At 38.2% G+C, this 21,536-nt stretch overlaps 2 protein-coding genes across 2 annotated transcripts; both read right to left on the reverse strand.

The window, feature by feature from the left end:
- Window positions 1-2,605: 2,605 nt before the first annotated feature.
- LOC145780762 (cytosolic acyl coenzyme A thioester hydrolase-like) lies at window positions 2,606-8,983 on the reverse strand. Its single transcript, XM_082592390.1, has 9 exons — window positions 8,812-8,983; window positions 8,089-8,209; window positions 7,019-7,184; window positions 6,313-6,528; window positions 5,376-5,494; window positions 4,783-4,873; window positions 4,065-4,171; window positions 3,411-3,506; window positions 2,606-3,200 (listed from the first exon to the last, which is right to left on the reverse strand). Exons 1-9 carry the CDS (start codon window positions 8,946-8,948, stop codon window positions 3,099-3,101), a joined length of 1,155 nt encoding a protein of 384 aa, XP_082448516.1. The 5' UTR covers window positions 8,949-8,983; the 3' UTR covers window positions 2,606-3,098.
- Window positions 8,984-9,019: 36 nt separating this feature from the next.
- LOC145781117 (elongator complex protein 6-like) lies at window positions 9,020-10,676 on the reverse strand. Its single transcript, XM_082592872.1, has one exon. It carries the CDS (start codon window positions 10,659-10,661, stop codon window positions 9,894-9,896), a length of 768 nt encoding a protein of 255 aa, XP_082448998.1. The 5' UTR covers window positions 10,662-10,676; the 3' UTR covers window positions 9,020-9,893.
- Between the last annotated feature and the right edge of the window lie 10,860 nt (window positions 10,677-21,536).

Consider the following 21,536-nt stretch of genomic DNA (forward strand, 5'->3'; position numbering starts at 1 on the left):
GCAATCAGCTGATTTCAATCTTGCCTTCTGATTGGTTAATAAATCTCATGTGCTGCAGGGACTTGCTAAGTACATATACGCCAACCAATGTCATGTGATCGGCTTCAGTTACCCCATATGACGCAATATGATTGTTCAAACCAGGGGTGGGCAACGTGCGGCCCTTTTCCATTTTTTGTGCGGCCCTTCATCTTCCAGCTATTTTCCTCTCGATTTACACAATTTCGAAGCTTGAGAAGTGATATGACCGTCTTTTCACTCCCCTGTACCTGTGAAATAAGTTTTGCGCCTGTAGAAATCCAGCTTGAATTGAATTCACTGCAGAAGGATGACATTCTTGTACAAAATTTCAATAAGATAAACTCCATTGCTGAAAATATCAATTAGTGTTTATTTGATGTGTGGCCCTCCTGTAAGCATTACATTTTCCTAAGTGGCCCTTGTGGTAAAAAGGTTGCCCACCCCTGGTTTAAACCAACTTTTCAGAGAGTGTCACAACTGGCTACATGCTCATCGCGCCTTCGATTTCCGACAATTTTTCTTGTCCTTGTTGGTCGGTAGCCTAATCCTGCACTTGAGTCAGCTTCTGCGCCTCTGACTGAAACTATTATCGAATTGTTCTCAGAAAGTCTGTAGGAATCCTGCCAAAGGGGCACACAACGCTGAAGCAATGTTGAGATTTTGCTGCTTTGGCTGAGGAGAGGCTTGAGTTGCCTGGAAGCGATCGAGTAAGCTACAGTACAGTAGAATTCGCCTATAACGGCTTCGTTTATAACGTCAATTCGCCTATTACGTCACATTTCGCTCGGTCCCGGCAGAATTCCTATCTTTTACATACATTGTAGTTCGGCTACAACAGCATCGCCTATAACGTCAATTTGTATGTAACAGCACCCTTTATTGGTCCCCAGACGTCTTTTGTTCGTTTATAACGTCACTTTAAGCCATCACCTTCACGAACGGTCAGTCTTTTAATCCAGATAGCGCTGCTGCTTGCAAAATGTCTTCCCTTTATTTTGCTACGTCGTTCGCAGCAGGGACTTTAACTGAATTAACTTTTTTCCCCTAGTGAAAAACTATCACGTGTAAAAAGCAGCTCTACAGCTGACCTTTAAACAACTCAAAGCAACAGTTGTACAATGTACGTGCAGTACTGTAGCCTATAAACTAATTAACTTTTTTTTCCCGCGTGAAAAACTATCACGTGTAGAAAGCAGCTCTACAGCTGTGTCAAATCCGTGTTAAAACCGAAACAGCTCAAGATCAATGCCTTTTTTGCTAATAAACAATGAACTTTTCTACTACTGTATGTAACGAGCTGTATTGCGTAAATTTCCTGTACCTTTCGCTGTAGGTTATTTTTTTTAAACAATTTTTTTGTTTAGTACTGTATTTTCTGCGTGCCTTTTGTCAGTTTGGTGGTGCACACTGCACAGTAACCCTGATTGGATTATACACCTCTTTCTTTAATCAAAAAACAGTTGTGGAATAGTTTGCGGTAGTTCGTCTATAACGTCAATTCGGCTATAACGTCAGTTTTTGCAAATCCCCTAGAGGTGCCGTTATAGGCGAATTCTACTGTATTTCTAAAAAACACTAAGATTACACTTTCGAGCAACTCTATTTTCTCGAGGAGTCCATTTGCCTGCTGTCGACATTCTGCCTTTTGCTCTTGAAAAGAAAACGTTCTTTAATAACGTTAATGTCATCAGCTCTTGCTGACCATCGTGTTGCGGAGACCTTCTTTAGCACTCCACCACCTGAACACTCCAGGAAGGACCATCGGTGTGATGAAGCAGCAAAGAATACATAGATATTTTCAACGAAGTCAAAGAGCTGAACTGTTTCTGGACACGATTGTGCAGCGCATACATCAACTAAATTCAACGAATGAGCATAGCATGGAACATATTCTGCAACAGCACAATTTTTTTTTGACTAGTGCCTGTCCTCCGTTATATTTCCCGCTCATGTTGGACGCGTTGTCATAACTCTGTCCAAGGCAATCGGCAAGATTGATACTCTTCTCACTGGTGTACAGTACAGTCGAATGTTCTCTCAAACAACTAGGACTAGCATCGTGGGCTCGTAGCACTCAGGCATCAGCCTCCAGTGGAAATTACCGATTTTTAAAGTTTAGAATAGCTAGGAAGGGATAAGGACTAAGTAATTTAATTCTACAACTGTAATATTCTCCCATGCCATTTCAGTTTGCAAACCAAAAATTACTTACCAGTTATGTTCAACATTTTTTTTGCAAAAAAATGTTTTGCTCACAAAGCGCGGGGCCCGTAGCAGCTGCTACTATGTTAATCTGGCGCTGGTTGTGTTCACTATCAAGCGTGTCATGAAGTGTCTTGTGAAAGTCACGCGATTTTAAGCGGTATCGAACCGGCGCCCTTTCGACTCTCACCACTCGGCTATATAGAAGTGGTAGCGTTGGCTAATCTTGCAGATCGGCCTGTTGTTAAGTCAGCCTACTTCTAGAAATTCCTGAGCCAGCCGCTCCTAATTCCGTGTCAAACAGCGTCATGTTAGCTTCCAGTTGGGACCAAAGAAACGAAGCTTGTTCAGATCCTCGTGTCAAGAGCAAATTCAACACCAATCAAAATGAATAATTTATTCGAATTGTGGCAAAAATGAAACGCTGAAATAACATCACACTTACAGTGGTTATATCTGTTCATAACAAAACATTAAAACTGCACTGCAAACGAGTAACTGCCTGAACGGAACACAAAAATTACACTGAAAGATACAGAGAAAGGTGCTACTGCCTGATAAAACACTGGAAATATGCGATGTAAAATACAAGGCATTCGCAAGGAGTTAATTCAATTATGTTTGCACAGTCGGTCGATATTTCAGCTAAACACACCATCTCCAGCGAAACGTATTTAAACAGCACAAATACAGCATTTTTATGTTTGAATACAGCTGACAGCCCTAATACATATAGTAGCCCTAATACAAGAAAGTAGCCCTAATACATATAAATGATATTGTAGTCTAGATTGCATCAGTACGCGTGATTGTTTGCGTCAGTACGCGTGATTGTTTGCGTCAGTACGCGTGATTGTTTGCGCCAGTACGCATGATCATTTGCGTGAGGAACGTGAGCTAGACTGGCGCGCAGCCTTGTGCCTTTCGTATCGAAGCCTTCCTTCTTCAAACAACATATGTTCTAGGTCTGACTTCAACTGCAACACAAAGGATAGAAATGTGGTTATCAAACTTTCGTCGAAGTATTGTCCGTATTAGTCTCGTTTACGCAAAGGACTTAAATCAGAGATAGACAAGGTCGACCCACATTTGTGTATACAAATTGAACGACAGAACAACGGGGAAGTGCTGTATTCCTTGCAGCACCAAACACTAAACAGTACGTTATCAGATAACGGTTATCTCACCTTCAATGGAGGGATAGGCAGCGTTTTCCTATCCGGCGAGAGAGAGACATAAGTGAAAAAGGCTGTGCAGGCGCGATACAGCGACGTAGGCGAGACCTGCAATCAAATTGTGGTCAAATCTTGAATTTCGCCGATAGTTGACAAACATGTATCTTGCCAGATGCCATCCCTCTAATCGACCAAACTCACATGAAAAAAAAACTCTCACCTCGGTTCTGATGAAGCCCTTCATGCACAGGGTTAGTCAAACATAACATGACGCGACCTTATCCTCCTCCTCCTCCCCCGTATGGCGGAAGGCCAACCCACATCATGGAAGTAATTGATTACAATTGTTTCTGAAGTCTCGTTTGTTCAAAAAAAAATATATATGCAGGGGGACAAATGGAAATGATGTAACTTTTCTGTCTATAAAATCTTACACTGGGTACATTTCAATTTATAACTGTTTAGCGCATCTGACCCCGAAAGTACTTCAGTTAAAGCTAACTCATAGGTGGATTGTTTAATGCTATGCCACGGTGAGAAGAGTCCGAGCAACACACATGTTGAGACGAACTTCTTGAAGATTGAGGATGTTAAACAGAGGGCATTGTATCGTAATAATGAATAATATTGTCAAATACAAAACAGTTTAAGCTTTGTGACAAATACCGAGTTTGTTGGCCGTTTCCTGGTGGATTCTACTAAAACAATGACTTGGATCAGCAAAGATTTATGGCTGTTGAATATCGGGCGACCTCGTATATGAAGGAGGCTACCTGCAATGTAGAAAGTAAAGTAATCAGTAAACGAGTAAACAACACTTAGTAACAACAATGAGACAAATAATTCGTTTTGTTGATTTCAGATTGACTTTGTTGTTAGACTTTTATGACATCCCTGCAGCAAATCGGTCATTTTATACATTGGTTTATCTTATGCATCGGTTATTTGCATACGTACGTCCATAGACGTTGGATCGGTGTAAAAAAGTGACTGATTTGCTGACACAGGAATGTGTTAACAACGTTCTACGTTACTGTAGTGAATTGCATGATGAAAAAATCACACTAGTCTCAGTAAATTGATAGTTTTTCGGCTAAAACAATGCTTTGCTGACGCTTTTTTGAATTTATGCGCGTCAGAATGTCGCGTATCCTTCAGCAATGGTATTCAAGAAAAAATTAAAGCATGCGGTGACCTGCTCTGCCTGTTGAGCAAACAAAAGATATGTTGGAACGGAAACCACTTGGCAAAATGACGAAACTAGGCCTAATTCACATGACGCCCAAAATCAAGTTGACCAACAAAGCATCTACGGGACAGAGTACTATTACAAAGTAACGTCTTCAATATCATGGCCGAACCATACGGTGGGAGTCCAGCTCACCTTTGTCGATGCTTTCATGGAAGTCAACAGTATCCAGTGATGCGGTGACAATGTTAGTCTTGCAATGTCTTGCCGCGCATATGCCCGCAACCTATTTACACGTTGAGGTCAGGTGATATACAGTCAAGCGTTTACAGTATTTGTATCAAAAATTTAACTTGTAAATTCCTTTTATGCGCACTTGGAAATGCACTTTCTGAACTGCTTCCACAGTCAGTACGGTATAAGGCCAACTAGTGAAAGGCAAAGACAAGGTTTACATGAAGAAGATTATTGTTTTGTCCAGGGCCAGGCTTAACAAACCAATCATATTGTTGTGCTCGAAAGCTGGAACAGTTGGTTTATAATCACACTACTCGGAAGGCGGATGATCTCAAACGTTCAAGGGACGCATCAACATGCCAAACGAAGAATGCAGTTGCGCAATTACGACTCTACTTTACAGAAACAAAATTAACAACCTACAACTACGGTAACAAGCAACAGTGACAACGTGAATTCAACTCAATTTGTTTAATTAAATCTCCCCACCATTTTAGTCACTACTAAGCGAAAGAAAAAATTGTCTTCGTGTAAAACTAGGTCGTAATTACCTCATCCATCAATTTCATGGTGACACCGCCGGTAGGGCGGCCGTGTGGACCACAGTCCTCAACGCCCACAAGGTGGATCAAAGCGGACTGAGCGCCAGCAACAGTATGCTCTTCGCTGCCTGGAAAAGCAAAAAAAAAAGAGAATTGGTTCGTAGGCCACGGTTCAGATCAATCAGGCAGCAGCTCAACTGTGACACTAGCTAGGCTTGATGGTGATTTGTGATATGTACTTTAAAGCACTGATTCTCAACGTGGTCCAGGTGGACCACTGGTGGTCAACCTGGAATTTCGGTTGGTCCACAGAGAGTTCTATGAATCCTTGATAAAAAAATGATTTATGAATGTCACATGTTATATTTTTTTAGACGCTAAATGAAGTAGGCTACTGTATTCCGCAGTGTTTTCAAATCAATAAAATGTCAGAAACTCCTGTTGCCAAGAAGGCAAAACTGAGACATTACCATTCTATTAAAACAATATGTGCATGATGTTTTGTTAGAATAAAATTTGAAATTAAAATTATGTGTATTCAAGTAGATAAGATTGAGTGTGCAAATTAAGAGGGTTTACTTAATTAGTTAATTACGTATTATTTTATTAAGGACTAAGATTGAACACGCCCTTGAGTTGTCTGACCGATGTGCAATACAGTTTCGAATAGTGGCGTTCATGAGACGTCAACATAGCAAAGTGGTCCATCGGATATTATTTTTAAAAATATGGTCCATGGGCCAAAAAAGGTTGAGAATCACTGCTTTAAAGCACTTAATTCAGCAAAACATAGGCTACACACTACACAGCACAAGAATTGAAGAAAAGTGGAACATAGAGGTGTTTTTTGATAGTGGAACAAGTTGCGCTTTTTACTAGTTGCTAGAGTTGACAATCAAGAAGCCAGGTTAATCCACAAGTCATGAATTGCGACATGCAACCGTACTTCTGACAGGAATATCGATCGATGAAACCCAGTCGTCGTTGAGGCTGGCCACGCCTATCGAATTTTTTCGTTCTTCTTTTTGCTTCATATAGCGCTCCCTAGCGACTACCTCAACCTCCTTTGAAGAGTAGGTCATCGGAGGCACCTTACAGACCTCGCCCCCCTCTTTGACAGGGACGTACCATAAAGTAGCCCGGTTCGTCAAGCGTTTCTCTCCTGTTGAAAATTTAATGATTTGTAGTCGATGTTGATTACTTCAGCAAAGAAAAACACTGTAAAACGCAACTGGTAATTGTAATCCTTGAAATATATATTTCCACATTCGAAAACTTTAGAAATGTATATTACTTATTATATTAAATATTATAAAGTGATATTCAACTGCCAAGTTTGTTTTTTCTAACCATTCATATCTCAACTTAAAAACGCCAATCTAAACTTAGCGCCACCTAACGGTAAAAGCCAATTTGTCGTGTCCTGGGTGAAGCCCCGTTGGTGCTTATTTAAATTAAGTATAATACACAGCAACAAAAGGATGTCAACTTTGGTGTCCACCTTCAAGCCTTTCTTAAAGTGCTTAGCCACAATTCACATGAACAATTGCAGCAGGCATATGCTGTTAATAGATGTCGAATCAAAGTCCTTTCAAACTTCGTACCAACGTGTCGACCATGTGGTATGACTTTGTACAGGTTACCCGACTCACCTGTCAATAAGTTCTCAGCGTTGACGTCTACTTTAACCTCGACTGAATGATCAGAGCAGAACGACACGAAGGCGTGAAGGTGGCCAATCTCTCCAACATACATCGGTTGAATGAAGTCAGTTCTTTCGACCCTGACAAGAGCGCAAATAACTCCATTGTGGTCAGGCTAGAAAGACAATGGTACACATCACCTCTGGTATGAAACTTTGGAGTTTAATACATGAACTTCTTAAGAGTTCAACTGATAGTATGCCAAAGTCCAAAGGTTATCACTGAGTGAACGTGGATTGTTTGTGAAAGGATATGACTTGCCTTAACTCGCCAAGTCGCCAATCTCTATTACCTATGTGGGTCGCAAGCGGCACTATGTAGATTTCAGTGCTAAAACTGCACTGAAAATACATCGGCCATGTGAGAAAATATGTGGTAACATGTAACTTTTAATTAGCAAAATTGTCAACGAAACTAAAAAAAGGTTAACAGACAGCTAATAACAGCAACATTACAAAGTACTATTAATAATTTCATTGCAGATTTGTCCGTTTTTAAGCATATATTGGCGAAAGATTGCGTAATGCCTAGTTTCAACAGTCTTCAGTAGACCGACTCCAACAGCACCAAAGGGTGCAAACTTATCCGTATGCTTTCGTTTTAGCCGTGTGCCATCACCATCAAAACAAAGTAGTAAGCTATTTCAAAATCTCTATATTCTGTATGTTTTGATACGAGCAAGAAAGGAAATGATCCTAGGTGGTAGAAAATGCGCTTATGGGAGAGTATCCGACTCACAATTTATCTGTTGGACATTGCTCCGTTAACTGAAGTATTGAAGTTTTCAGAAGTGATAACATTGAGTTGGATACGGTATAAAGAAACAACAAACTGCATTGGTCATAACAAACTTTAAAAGCAAAACTGTAAATTTGGTTGTCACTAGAAGTTTCTTTCACACGTCCAACAAAAGTGAAATTAGTGCAGCTATTCACACATTATATATTTCTGCCATATTCTACCCTTGAATCAAATAACTATGATGATGAAGTTCAACATAAGGACTAATTTTCACCAACCTGGTTAGTAGTATGATTGCAATGTCTTGTGCTGACGATCAATCCAGCTTCCTCAATCATCTTAAGAATAGTCCCACCATGAACATTTCCGGATATATTGGCATCATTAGGGTTCATTAAACTATAAAAGATAAATAGTATAATTACCGATGCCGCATCAAATATATATATTAAATAAATCAATGCAAATAAAGTTATTTGCATGCGAGACAGCTGAATCCTAGACAGCTAAGCAATCGGTTTTGGTTTGAGGTTGATTGAGTTTAGTGGTTCTTCACAGTGTCATTGGAGAGCATCGGTGAAAAATCTAGAGGGCTCCAGAAGAAAGTCAAGTGCTCTTTCATGATGTGTTGCATGGGGTTGAAAGATAAGAACTATTGCTAGATCACAGCAGACAACAATCGATGTTTTAGCTACCAGTATGTATGTAGGAAGATTAAACTGATTTGCATTACAAGTTACAACCAGAACCAGGTTGAAAGGATTGTTGTAAGTTGGATAAAGCAATCAGATTAATTTAAAAAAATAAAAGATATATATACTAATACATTTCAGTGAGATAGTGGATGACGATAGCTTTCTAAATATTCTGTATAGATTTCAATCATTGCACGACTGACTAAAGTAGCAGCATAACTGGGAACCACTACACTTAAAAAGGTGTTAGTAGGCCAATGCATTTTCTGCTTTCAAAATGAAGTATTTCCTCGAAGAAAAACTTACCGGCAAAGAGTAAGAGAATCTTCCATTCTGAAAGGTAGCTTTTGCTTGTGTGGAAGTGTTTTGAGTGATACGCCAAGCTTTTGTATGGTTGCAAATGTAAATTTATGTATCAAAACAAACGGACGAAAACAAACCATAATACTAACAAGCAATCTTAGTAACAAACATAATCAGAGCTGAGAAAAAATAACTTTACTTGGCATTCAAATAACATTTAGATGTAAATCAGTAATTTGAAGATAAAACCAGTGACCATTGAACCAGCTTTAGCTCATTTTTTGAAAGCGCTTATGAGTTTGGCTAGTATAACATAAATAGACAGACAATCGATAACAACTTAATAACATTGAATTGCATAATTCAAAATTAATACAGAAATGAAATAGATACATAATTTCAAACGTTTTCGGCGTTGAAAACGTTTGAAATTATGTATCTATTTCATTTCTGTATTAATTTTGACTTATGCAATTCAATGTTATTAAGTTGTTATCGATTGTCTGTCTATGGTTTTTAATAAGTACCTCTCTACCAAAGCTATATAACATAAATCTTTCACAAAAACTTATGTGAAATATTAGTAATTATACAAGCAACAAGCACTTCAATTTGCACTGAAATATAGCAACTTTTTGCAATAACACAATTCCAAAACAATTTTCCAATTTTAGGCTACAGTGAGCCTATTTGTATAAACTGTTACACATTGTTTAATACATGCAGGTGTAAATAAAAACTTAATACCATAAATAGTTCAATTAGTTCAGATAAAGTAGCATGGTTAACACAAATCAAGCCGTCGTTGTTCAATTCTACAACTAAAGCGTCAAGTCATCCAATTTTCTATGGAAAAAATTCCTGTGTTTTTCAAAATATATAAACTATTTAAACATATCCTAACCGATCACAAAACTTACGAATGAATTGACTAATTCAAGATCTCGATGTCTGAACATGTAAAAACATAGCATGATCATCAAAAGCTGTATTAAAACATAGAAAACATTCAAGTATATATATAATTTTGACATATTTATTCGTCACATCAACTAATCACTTCTCAAAACTGCCATACAAAGCGATTAAAGCACAGCAGAAGACGTTCCTGGTGCAAACAAATAAAGAGCTTTGTCAGTGACGCGGAATTGCATTTCTTTTTTAGTTAAGGTTTGTTTATAGTCTTTACTCTTCTTGGCTAATAATAAGCTACCATGAACATCTTTGCAGTAACCAGAATCTAAACCCTGGACCATTATTTCATAGGTTAAATACAGCTGGCAGTTTAAATAAAGAGAGGGTTTCACCTTTTGTGATGCAACATCTTGGTGGAAAAGTGTTACAAAGGAGAATTTTTTAGTGTGGCTTAATACTTTCATATAATGAACAAAGTTAGTTAAGTCATTTACACTGAACCCTAAACTTAAAAGCATAGAAGCGTCATCTAAAATTACCACGCTTGAAAAATCAGTACTGATACAACTTTTAATTTTTTCATAAAAATGCTTCATCGAATATTGTTCAAACCCTTGCAATAATGCATCAGTGTTTTTCACATCGTCTGACGTCAAACAAACTTTCAAGTTTGCATCCAGCAAGTCTAGAACATGTAATTTGTTTTCATTCTTGCTTCGTTCCAAGTTGACTCCCAATTTTGAGCAAGCCACATTGTAATGGCTGAAGGACTGTGCGACTGTTAAAAGAACCACATTAGCACCAGCTTTCAAGTACATTGATATAAAGTGATGCAGAAGAAAGGAGCCGTCTGTATTTTTATCTGATATTAAGATCAGTTCATTTTCAGGAAGGCATTTCAGAGACCATCCTATAAATCTATTCAATTCTTCAAACATGATTTCTAATGTGAACTTGCCTGAAAGGAAACATATGTTTAATTTTGACCATACCACAAAATTCATCAAATTATCTTTTAATGAGCTAAGTCAGGCCATATAGTACATCACCCTGTAACTGTAATGTTGCAAGTAATTCAAAACTCTCTTTAAACAAATTCTATTTCGGAACAGCTAAAATGAAATTGAACGAGAAGAAATATCATGCGAAGAACTATTATATACCTAATAAAGACGCCTAAATATGGGATCAGGTACCGATAGCTGAACAAAACTCAACATGAAAAACAAGAAATTGTTGAAGCTTAGAGGAAAGGCAGGGTTAGTTGATATATATATACTTTTTAGTTATAGTCAAAGTGGCAAATGCGCCCGCCGGTCTACTGAGTGGCTAATGCGCGCTTGCCCTCACAGAAATATTTTTCACTATTTTCTCAGCAAATAAAAATCACAACTATTTAATATATACTTCCTTGAATTCCCAAACGAAATTTCTATGCAAATGAACTTACGCTTTTGTCACAATCTGCTTTTTATTTTACGCTACTCAAAACCGCAACGCTAATGCGCGCCACAAACTTTCTAACTGACTTCGGCAATTTTGCTCAAATTTGTTTTAGAAAGACCGCATGAGATTAAATCTTTTTTTTAGTTTAAGGGGAGTTCTTCAGCTACGATTTGAGAGAAATAGAACAAAAAAAATCCATTCCAGCAAAGAGCAAGCCGAGAGTGTGCGCATTGAAGGTGTGATTAGAGGAGAGAGTTCAGTTGGAGCAAAATTATAAAGAATGTGATGTCAATTATTTATACAATAAATCATTATACATGCGACTAATACAGAAAGGAGTGGTAAATATAGGTTGCTAAAAATCACAGGAGATAGCTGGGTCGTATAAGACCGTGAAGTCACGTGATCAGCCACGAGGAAGATGATCAATCAATCAAATGATCTGTTATCTCAGGCAAGTAAAAGTAAAACGCAGTTCCAAACAGAATAATAGCATCAATTACGAATTGCACTTTGGTGAGCGTTTAATTAGGTGCCTTAAGTAACTGGACAGTGAAAGACTACACTGGAGGTCACCGATTCATCTTTTTTTGTAACTTTAAAGTTAAATCATTTTGAGTGCTTTATGTGAAGCTAGGCAGCTAAACAAAACTTTGAGGGTATAAAAATCTGATAAGTCGCTCCCAGCTAGGCGAGTTTTATTATAATTTTTTTTCAACAAACCCAACTTACTTACAATTAGAATGAATTCAATTATTTTTTTATTTGCAGCTTGATATTGTATTATTAATCAAAATTATCATTTTTAATTGCGACTAGCATCAAACAAGATGAGTAGAAACGTAGACTGGAGAATAGAAGACATGGAGAAAGCTTTGAATGAGATAAAAAATGGAAGTATTTCGATTAGAGGTGCTGGAAAAAAATTTGGAATTCCCCAAAATTTGGTCTGAAAAAGTGCTGTTTTTTTGTTAATATTTGATGATAATTAACTGTCAGTGACGTAGCCCAGTAAACCTATAAATTCTAACTTATTTTTAACTGTTTGCCTGTTCTTGTAACTAAAATAATACTGTTTTGAAATGAATGGTTTTTCCCTGTTGCTTACGGCTACGTCTCCGACTCGCAAATTATTTCCTGTGCTATTATGCTTTGCGTTTGTATTCATGCTTGAAATTTCAACACTCAATTAAATGACTGTTTTTATGGTTGTCATGATATAATGTGAAGGCAGCAAGTCAGACTGGGTCAACACAAAAGGGTAAACTAACCTAACGCTTTAACCATCTGAGCTTCACAGGGCCTATAGGCCTATTGGTTGAGCTTTACAGAGTGTTAACTTATGCTTTTAGTTTTTGTTTGTCGTATCCAGGCTTACACCCGGTGGTTGAGGATTTAGATTAAGTGGACAGGAAGGCAAGAAAGCCAATCATCGTGTCCACCTTCAAGCATGTCTTTAAGTGTCCTGCCACAGACACAGCCGCATGCTCTTGAGCGGTGTTGAACCGGTGCCCTTTCGATTGCCGTTCCAGTGTTCTCACCACTCGGCTATGCAGCCGACGCTAATCGTACGAATCACTCTATTTACAAACAAATAACAAGTGTTTGCACGCGGTTAGCTATACTTTTTTACTGTGCCACTCTCAGCCCTGCTGGAGATGCTAACCTGACAAGACCTCAACGATGACACCCTTCACTGGCTGCAACGATTGGAAGGAATCGCATAAACTGCCGTTTCATAAGCAAGAAGCTATACTTTTCATCACTACATCTTTGCTCAAAAAGCACTCAGTATATATATTTTCTATATCATACAATCTTTAATTTTTGAAAAACATAGCTCGCATCTTCCACTGGTATATATCTTGACTAAAAGAACGCTGCAATAGTCTTAGTAGTTATAAATAAGAATGTTGATACTCTGCACTCTTGCGATCGCTTCCATTTAATAAACTGAACAGGATAAAATTGCTTGCACTTCATCTTTCGCTGCAATTCTGGATTCTTGCTTGGAGTGGTCTATAAAAACAAGTTTGTGTAAATGGTGAAACATAATTATACGATGTAATAACAAGCAGGTCAAATTTTATTGTGCTACACACAGCCAACAAACAAATTTCTATAGGTTTGAACACTACGTGTTGCTTTATCTAATTCGGGTGCGCATTGTCTAATGCGAGCGCGCATTATCTAATGCGTTTTTTTCCATTTCCAGAAGCTGATACAATCTGCAGATTTTACTAGGAATAGCACCTAAATGACCGGGCACCACAGTGCTCCGCACCTAAATATCCTGACGCCACAGTGTGCGCGCCTATTTGACCGGCGCCTAGCTGTCTACGCCTAAAAGACGTGGACCCCTAAATAGTAATCCAGGTAGTGGGCTACATGTCTGTAGTTAGCATGGCCACAAAATCATGCGGATTACCCAAAAACATCACACTGACATGGAATTAGTGTTGGGCGATATTGAAGAAAACAAAACAATTAATTGAAAAAACAAACGAATATAACATCCCACTCTGCCTTGGACTAATAGATTATAAAAAAGCGTTTTGACTCTGTTGAAACATCAGCTGTCATTTCAGCACTGGAAAAACAGGGAATTGACCAATCATACACTCAACTTCTCAAAAACATTTACGCGAAAAATACATCTATAATTCGGCTGCACAAAGACTCTGAACCATTTCAGATTCAAAAATGGGTACGTCAAGGTGACACAATATCTCCAAAACTTTTTACAGCAACCTTAGAAGAAATTTTTAAGCAACTTAACTGGGAAGAAAAAGGAATCAAAATTGATGGTGAATAGTTGAATACATAAACCATTTACGTTTTGCTGATGACATTATCCTTATATCTGAGCAACCTAAACAACTACAAACAATGCTAAGTGAACTCAATACAGAAAGCAAAAAGATTGGCCTTCATAAGAACTTTAACAAAACGAAAGTTATGTTTAACAAACTGGCAGACACCGACAGCAATATTCTTTTGGACGGAGCGACTATCGAAAAAGTTGATCACTATATATATCTTGGCCAAAAAATTACAACCAACTCCAATAAAGAAGATGAAATCAAAAGACGAATATCACTTGGATGGCAAGTCTTCGGAAGAGCAAGTTCGATATTTAAGTCAAAACTGCCTCTTTCTCTCAAGAAACAAGTCTACGATCAATGCATCCTTCCAACCGCTACATATGGTGCAGAAACTTGGAATCTTACAAAGAAATTAACACTTAAACTAAGAACTATGCAGAGAGCACATGAACGAATCATGATGGGTTTAACATGGCGAGACAAAAAGACTGCCGAATGGATCAGAAATAAAACAAAATTACGAGATATATTGAGCACAATCAAGAAACTAAAATGGTCCTGGGCAGGTCATATAGCAAGATATCAGGACAGTAGATGGACTAAAAAATTAACAACATGGACACCACGAGAAACCAAAAGAAAGAAAGGAAAACCAAAAGTAAGATGGAGGGACGACATTGACAAACAATGCAATACTGGTACCAACTAGCACATGATCATGTAAATTGGCATGAAAAGGGGAAGGCTTACGCTCTGCAGTGGGCTCTCACAGGCTGAAAATGATGATGATGATATTGAAGAAAACAAAACGATACGATATTTCAAAAAATACTCGATATTTCGATACTTTTCGATATTTTTGTTCTAATTAAGAAAAGAGCTTCTCAGTCTTCGAAATTAGTGTCGGATTGCTGAGGTGATTGCCGGCGCAGATGCATGAGTGGCGCATTAGCGTTGGCAATAAAAATGCCGAGGCCACATGAGCGCTTGTAAAGTTAGGATTAGACAATTAGACATTCCTCCCAGTTGTTATGCCACATCCATAGATTTGCTCCTTAGTCAACACCCAGATGGAGCTCTGCGAAAGAGGCGTGTGAATGGGTATCAAAGCACGAAAGCGGCAAAACGTGGACGCTTCATTGTGAACGGCGAAGACAGTGTAGATTTACAGCCAAGTGATGAGCCTCTTAATTTGTCCGATTCCAGTGATGACACGACAAACTCATCCTCCGATACAGCATCTGATGATTCCGATTCTGACATCTAGTTCTTCATCAAACAGACTTTGTGTTCGCTAGACGTCGAATTAATGTAAAACAAACGTAAAATTCTTATTGGGCATTGTTGTTACGCAATATAACCCGCCGGGAAAATTAAATTGATTTGTGCCGACTCGAACGTTGAATCAACCCAAAATTAACTTACTTTTCCTGCCCGTGAGTTATTCAACGTGAATTACCGTAACAGCGTGCGTATCGCGTTGTTCGGTTTATCGCTACTTTTGATATTATTACATCACAACAAATCAAACAGTGCGGTCGTGATAGACTACTCCAGTATATTTTTCGCTTCTCATTTTACATGTTTTGGTACATTTTTTTTCATAATAAACGTTCACAGCAATTGCCGAGGCAATTTCAACTTTTGCCGTTTGGCCTCGGCAACGTTTTTGTAGGGGTTTGCAGTTACGAGGTAGGGCTGTAATAGTTAAAATATTGAACAATATTGAAATAAATATCGTATCGAAAATTCGATATATTGCCCAACACTACATGGAATCTGATTTTCATGAAAGTTAGTCTCTTCTCACATCAACTTTCATAAACTAGAAAGTTTTATCAAGCCAAGCGAGCTCTGTTAAAGAAGTTCTTCACAGATGTATTCGCCATCTTTGAGGCAATCTCTAAAAAAATGCCTTCACTTGTATATTATATATACAAAGTCATTTTCAAGAACAGTTAAATTTAAACTTACTACATTACAAAGATTATAAGGACATATTCTCAGTGTTCAATTGAATATTAATAAATCCAGACACATCAGAAAATCACTTCCCGCATGCAATTCCAAACCGACATTACTCGCTTAAGGTTTATAAAATTCCCCATCTGGTCTAATTATAACTCAAACTAGTGACATCACGAGAAGGAAAAATCTGTCTGCATAGCAAAAAATCTAGAAGCAATGCAGGGTACTTGCACAAGCACATGACAAATTTAATAGAATTCGGAGCTGGTATACAAGTCCCACCCCCTCCCCCCTTGGTAATTCATGACAAAGACAAAACTCAACCAAACATATAGGTGAAACTACTTTAAATTTGCTTTACTGTTCACATACTTCAATCCACATGTTTTGGTCAATTCTTCTTTGTCATGAGTTGCCAAGAGGGAGAGGGGGAGGGGACTTGTATATATACCAGCTCCTAGAATTCATATAATATATGTAAAAAGCAAATTTTGGACATTTTGGCTATGGTACCAGTACAGGAGTAACTTACAGCCATGGGCTCCGTTAAAGGGGGGCCGTGGGGGTGATTACCCCCCCACCAACTGGAGTGGGGGGTAACTAATGCAAAATTACCCCCCACTAATGTAGAGATAAAAATTCTATTTTTAATATTTTTTAAACTTTTGTGCTTTATTTTCATTTTGTTGCACAACTTTTGAGGTTTTTGCTTGGAAAGTTCAACTCGCAAGACAAAGCCAAACTACATATCCTGTCAAAAATATACGCATTACAATGCGCTATGTGTTGTCATAGTTTTTCACTGCTACAAACTGTTCAATTTCACTTTTACCACTCACGAACAAAACCCACTACAGTTGCGTTGTTTCAATGTTTTTTTATTTTCAGTTGTTGTAAAAGTTTATGCATTTTAGCTTTTATTTCATTTTTTTCTGAGTTGAATGTACCGGTAGGCCTAGACTCCAGATGCTGAAACTTTTCCTTTCACTGTGGATGTTATGGCACAGGTTATCGCGTTGTATTCGTGTAATTGTAAATTACGTAAGTTATAGAAAGCTTTGACCTTGACGCTTTTGACCTTTTAAATTTAACTTTTTAGCGTCTGAAGTGCAAAATTTGGAGGACTTGAGCCAAGGAAGAATAAAAAGAGGAATTTTTATGTACGTCCCTTCTTCCAGACAAAATTGTCTCAAAACCTCAAAAATGTGGCAAATGTTAAAGAGCTTTTGCTTGCGATTTTGGACTCGCTGAAATAAATTTTGATTTTAAATTGTGCTGAAAGGCAAAAATTTTGCGTCTTTGGCGCAAAACGTGCTGCCTAAGACGCTGTATAAGAAATTGAAGCTTTCAGTATTGCGAAAGGGGTCTGGGGGGAGACCTCCCAGAAGTATATGTGATAATTAATCCAATAAGCCCCCTGTCGACGTCAAAACATCGTTCTCGCCCCCTGCTTAAATTACCCCCCCACTCTCAGGAAGTGTCCGGAGCCCTTGCTTGTAGCACTTATTATCCACCTTTGCACAACTCAGTTGACTTGCCTTTTCTTAAATGCCGGGTCCTGTAGCCTACTTCAAATGGAAATGTTTCTCCTTTTGATTAGATATACCGTATGCAGTATGCACATGACAAGCTTTCTACCTTTGAACACCTTACATCACATTTTACACTAAAATTACTGTCATCTAAATTCTAGTATATTCTTGCCTCTAACCTGTACTGTGGGCCTACTAGATTACAGTTACACTAAAAAATTTAATCCATTTGATTGCCCTAAAAAAAATAATAAAAGCTTTGCCTTTGAATGAAATCATGTTGAATAGCCTACAGCTAAAAACTGACACCCTTTTCACAACACTTGCACACTTTGCATCATGAGTCATGAAATAACGGCGTTACCATTACCAGGCAAAAAATAAGTTAACAAAAATAGTGTTGCCAGAAATAATTTTTTTTAATGTTTTGGGCACAGACATCTTATTATAATTATACTGTAGGGTTGCCAGAGGTTAATATAAAAAGAGCCCAAGCTTATGCAAAAAGTAGCCCAAAAGTAGCCCAATTTTTTGGGGGTTCTAAAATGGAGCCCAAATTGGAGCCCAAGCAAAGAGATGGGTTATTATACAAAATTCTTCCAGAGCGCTTGATCATCAGTCTCAAATTATAGGTGTTTTTCCAGTGATTCACATCTTTCAGACAGATTGGCAACCATGCATTCACTCAACTGTTTGTTAAAATAACTACAAACAAGTAGGCTACCGGTACCACACCAAGTAACACAAAAAATGGTTTAATTGCTTTTCGTGATGAACTAAAACCATCAACAGTTTTGAATGTTAATCCACCAATGACCAAGGTCGATCAATGTAGAAACTATCTTTTTTGTCTTTTTTTTTTTACTGATATAAATTGTTAAAAAAAATTCACTAGCCTTTTTTCTCATCTTTCTACATTTGCAAAAACTTTATTAAGGTGTTGCGACCATGCCATAACTGATTGTTTGTTTGTCATATATTTACCCTGCATTGCGGGAAAGCGGACTTGAGCGCTATGCATCGGTGTACGCCTTCCGACGTACACCTGACCCACGCTGCAGCCGACGGCAATGTCTGTTTCCGGTTATCTACTCTACTTATGACTTAAATTTGGTACTACCCATTACTCGAAATCGATCACTGGGTAGAGGCAATTATCGTAAAGTTTCTTGCCCAGAGAAACAACAGCAAGTGCGGGAGGCTGGAGTCGAACATGCAGGCTCTCGACTGCGAGCCCAACGCGCTAACCACTCGGCCACTGCTGCCGACAATGCTTTGGCTTCATGTACGTTGGCTTCACCTGGCCTCACCTTCACCTGCTTGGCTTCATGTACGTTATAGCGTCCGTGTTTTGTCGCTTCTACCTTTTTCTAAACCCCTGCTATATTTGAACTATATTGTTTTTCGTTGTGATGGTCAAAAATAAAAACAAACTGAAGTACTGAACTGATGTCCACTGCATTTTCATGAAAACTTGGATCGCTTAAATTGCCAGGATTGCCAGATATTAAAGCCTAAACATGCATATTTTTGAAAATTGGCATCTTAATACCAAATTGGTAACCCTGCCTGACCAAGGCCTCCAAAACGCTGCTCCTCAATGAAATAACTACGAATTAGGTAAAAATCTTAAACATGATACAATTTTTACATAAAAAGTTACATTATATTTTAAAAAAAAAGTAGCCCAATTGGGCTCCAGCCAAAAAAGCGCGCCCAACGCGAATTTTTGGCGCCTGGAGAAATCAAAAGTAGCCCAATTGGGCGTAAAAGCGCCCAATCTGGCAACCCTACTAGACTGCGGTTCTCGCATCTCGATTGAAGAAATTGAAAAAAGGCGTCGGCCATTGTTAGTGTCTCAAACTCGCGTGAAAGCTGCGCTGTTAACGATAACATTTCTAAGCTGGTTGCGCTTCTGCAGAAAACTAACTTGTTAACTATTATTTAGAACTTTGGTGTAATAGAGGTTTTATTCATCTATGAAATTAATAAAAGCATATGTTAAATTGCACAGAATTACATAGCCTACAGTCTGTAAGATAAAGCAAAAACACTGCGATGCGAGAGCACGTATATATTATGATACACTGAATTCATTATTTCCAGCAGTTCTGCAGAACTCTTATTCAATTTGGCGTTACAGCTGAGCTGATGATTATTGTAAAAATAGCAACAAACAGTTTATTACATCAAACCTAAGCGAATGATACGCTATATTATAGCGGTTATAACGTAGCCTATAGCTCAACAAAATCAAAACAAATTAAATATTCACCAATACTGATGTGATGTCGAAAGGAAGTGGCTTATTGGTGTTTAAAAGTACTGTTTTGTTAAGAGTTTTACGAACCAATTTACCTTGTATTTGCTTGCAGGTTTTCTTACCAATGCGGTAAAACCTAATTTTTAAATAACATTTGGACACAGTTTTGACTAGCGTAAAAATGTGATTATCGGTAACGGTGCATTCAAACACATGATCCGTGAGATTAGTAAATATCTTGGAATGATTTATATTTCCAAGCACAGCTACCGCAATATAGCTTCCACAATGCCTGGACGAAGAGATAATTTCCCAGCTGTGGTAGTTAGGAACCGTTTAATACATAATTCAGTTTCCTCACAAATATAATAGGTTACAACACTGAAAGAAGGTTTAAAAAGTCCACTTCTATGTTTAAACGATAAGAAGCTGGGTTGAACAGGTAAAGTGTGTGAACTCAGTTTAAAGCGGCACCTTGCGCATAACGTTATCTTTACGCACATTTTGGCAGCATAACCAGCAATGTACGAAATTGCAGCTTTTTTGTAAACTGACAAAACGGAAATGTTTGGAATGTCAGCATAATCATGATCCATTTGAGCGGGTGTCCTCTTCTGCAGATCGTACTTTTTCACCAAAGATGTTGTGGTTAAAGAAAGTTCTCCCTGGTCTGTATTGCATGTGTCAGTCAAGCAATACAAAATGTCAGTATTCTCTTGACTGACACAGTTTCCTTTTCCACCTTTAATGACTTCTCACTAGGAGTCGCTTGAAAGCAGCAGTGAATTGCTGGCACGTTGGATTGTTGTTGCAACCACCTGCTGATCGAACTGCACCAAAAAAAAGTTCCAAGTGGTCCTGGCTGAACTTATAAGTCAATAGATATTTTAAGGGTAGCTCGTTGTCCCCAACCAAATCTGCAAAAAGACCTTTCACTGCTTCAATACAAATTAGGAAACCTAAGAAACCTGTTTTTCGACGAAAATTGCACAACGGGGTACCGTTTGCACATTTCAATTGCAGGATGTAGCCTAATTGTAACACTCATAAAAAAATGGAATCCAAATGTTTTTGTTTCCTTTGCGCAAAGGCGATTTAAAACCTTTTGCTATAGGATTGCGGGAGTACAGCATGTCAAATAAAGGTTTTTATTGAAATTTTATTAGCCTAACCCCAGAATTTGAAACACTAATTTTTGAACTAGCGTTTTTTAGAATGAATAGAGTTTTTGAATTTGTAAGTAAGAATTATCGTAATGTTTATAATAATGATGTAAAACTTGTTTGTGCGGAGGCATATAAACAGGCCCGTAGCCAGCCGGGGGCCAGGGGGGGCCTCGCCCCCCCTGGCAAAATCTCAACATTCTCGAGCAACAGCTACAATTATAATGATTTTGCCCATCTTTCCCGTTGCAGAGCTCCAACTTAGGCCCAATTAACTACAATTGTTTTGTTTAGTTAACAGCTGAGATGATTAAACAATTTCGCTCCCCACCCCCTCCTTTGGCAACCTCAACATGTTCAATTCAACCAAGACCAACACGTGTTAGGTTGGTAGAAAAATTGTCAGAAACTGTGCAAAATGAAAATGTTTTGGGAAAGAATGATAACCTAACAAAGAGGGAATGGTTTTCCAGCAGACCTACAAACCGGTACAAATTAGGCTATTTGATATCAGCTGTCGCTATTCTCGGTACCATACCTAATTCTAAGGGTCAGTGATAACCAATTTGTGCAGTGATAAACCAAATTTGTGCAGTGATAAATCGCAAAATGTGCA

The sequence above is a fragment of the Aplidium turbinatum genome, chromosome 12 (assembly GCF_918807975.1).
Source record: "Aplidium turbinatum chromosome 12, kaAplTurb1.1, whole genome shotgun sequence".
Taxonomy (NCBI): domain Eukaryota; kingdom Metazoa; phylum Chordata; class Ascidiacea; order Aplousobranchia; family Polyclinidae; genus Aplidium; species Aplidium turbinatum.

Bases quoted from the DNA above. Each gene is read 5' to 3' on its own strand.
- LOC145780762 (XM_082592390.1), bottom strand. From the start codon at position 8,948: ATGGTTTGTTTTCGTCCGTTTGTTTTGATACATAAATTTACATTTGCA. The intron at 5,495-6,312 runs GTACGGTTGCAT...TTGCTTTTCCAG, and splicing joins GATCGATATTCCTGTCAGAA to GCAGCGAAGAGCATACTGTT. The intron at 3,507-4,064 runs GTATTTGTCACA...ATTTGATTGCAG, and splicing joins GGAAACGGCCAACAAACTCG to GTCTCGCCTACGTCGCTGTA.
- LOC145781117 (XM_082592872.1), bottom strand. From the start codon at position 10,661: ATGTTTGAAGAATTGAATAGATTTATAGGATGGTCTCTGAAATGCCTT.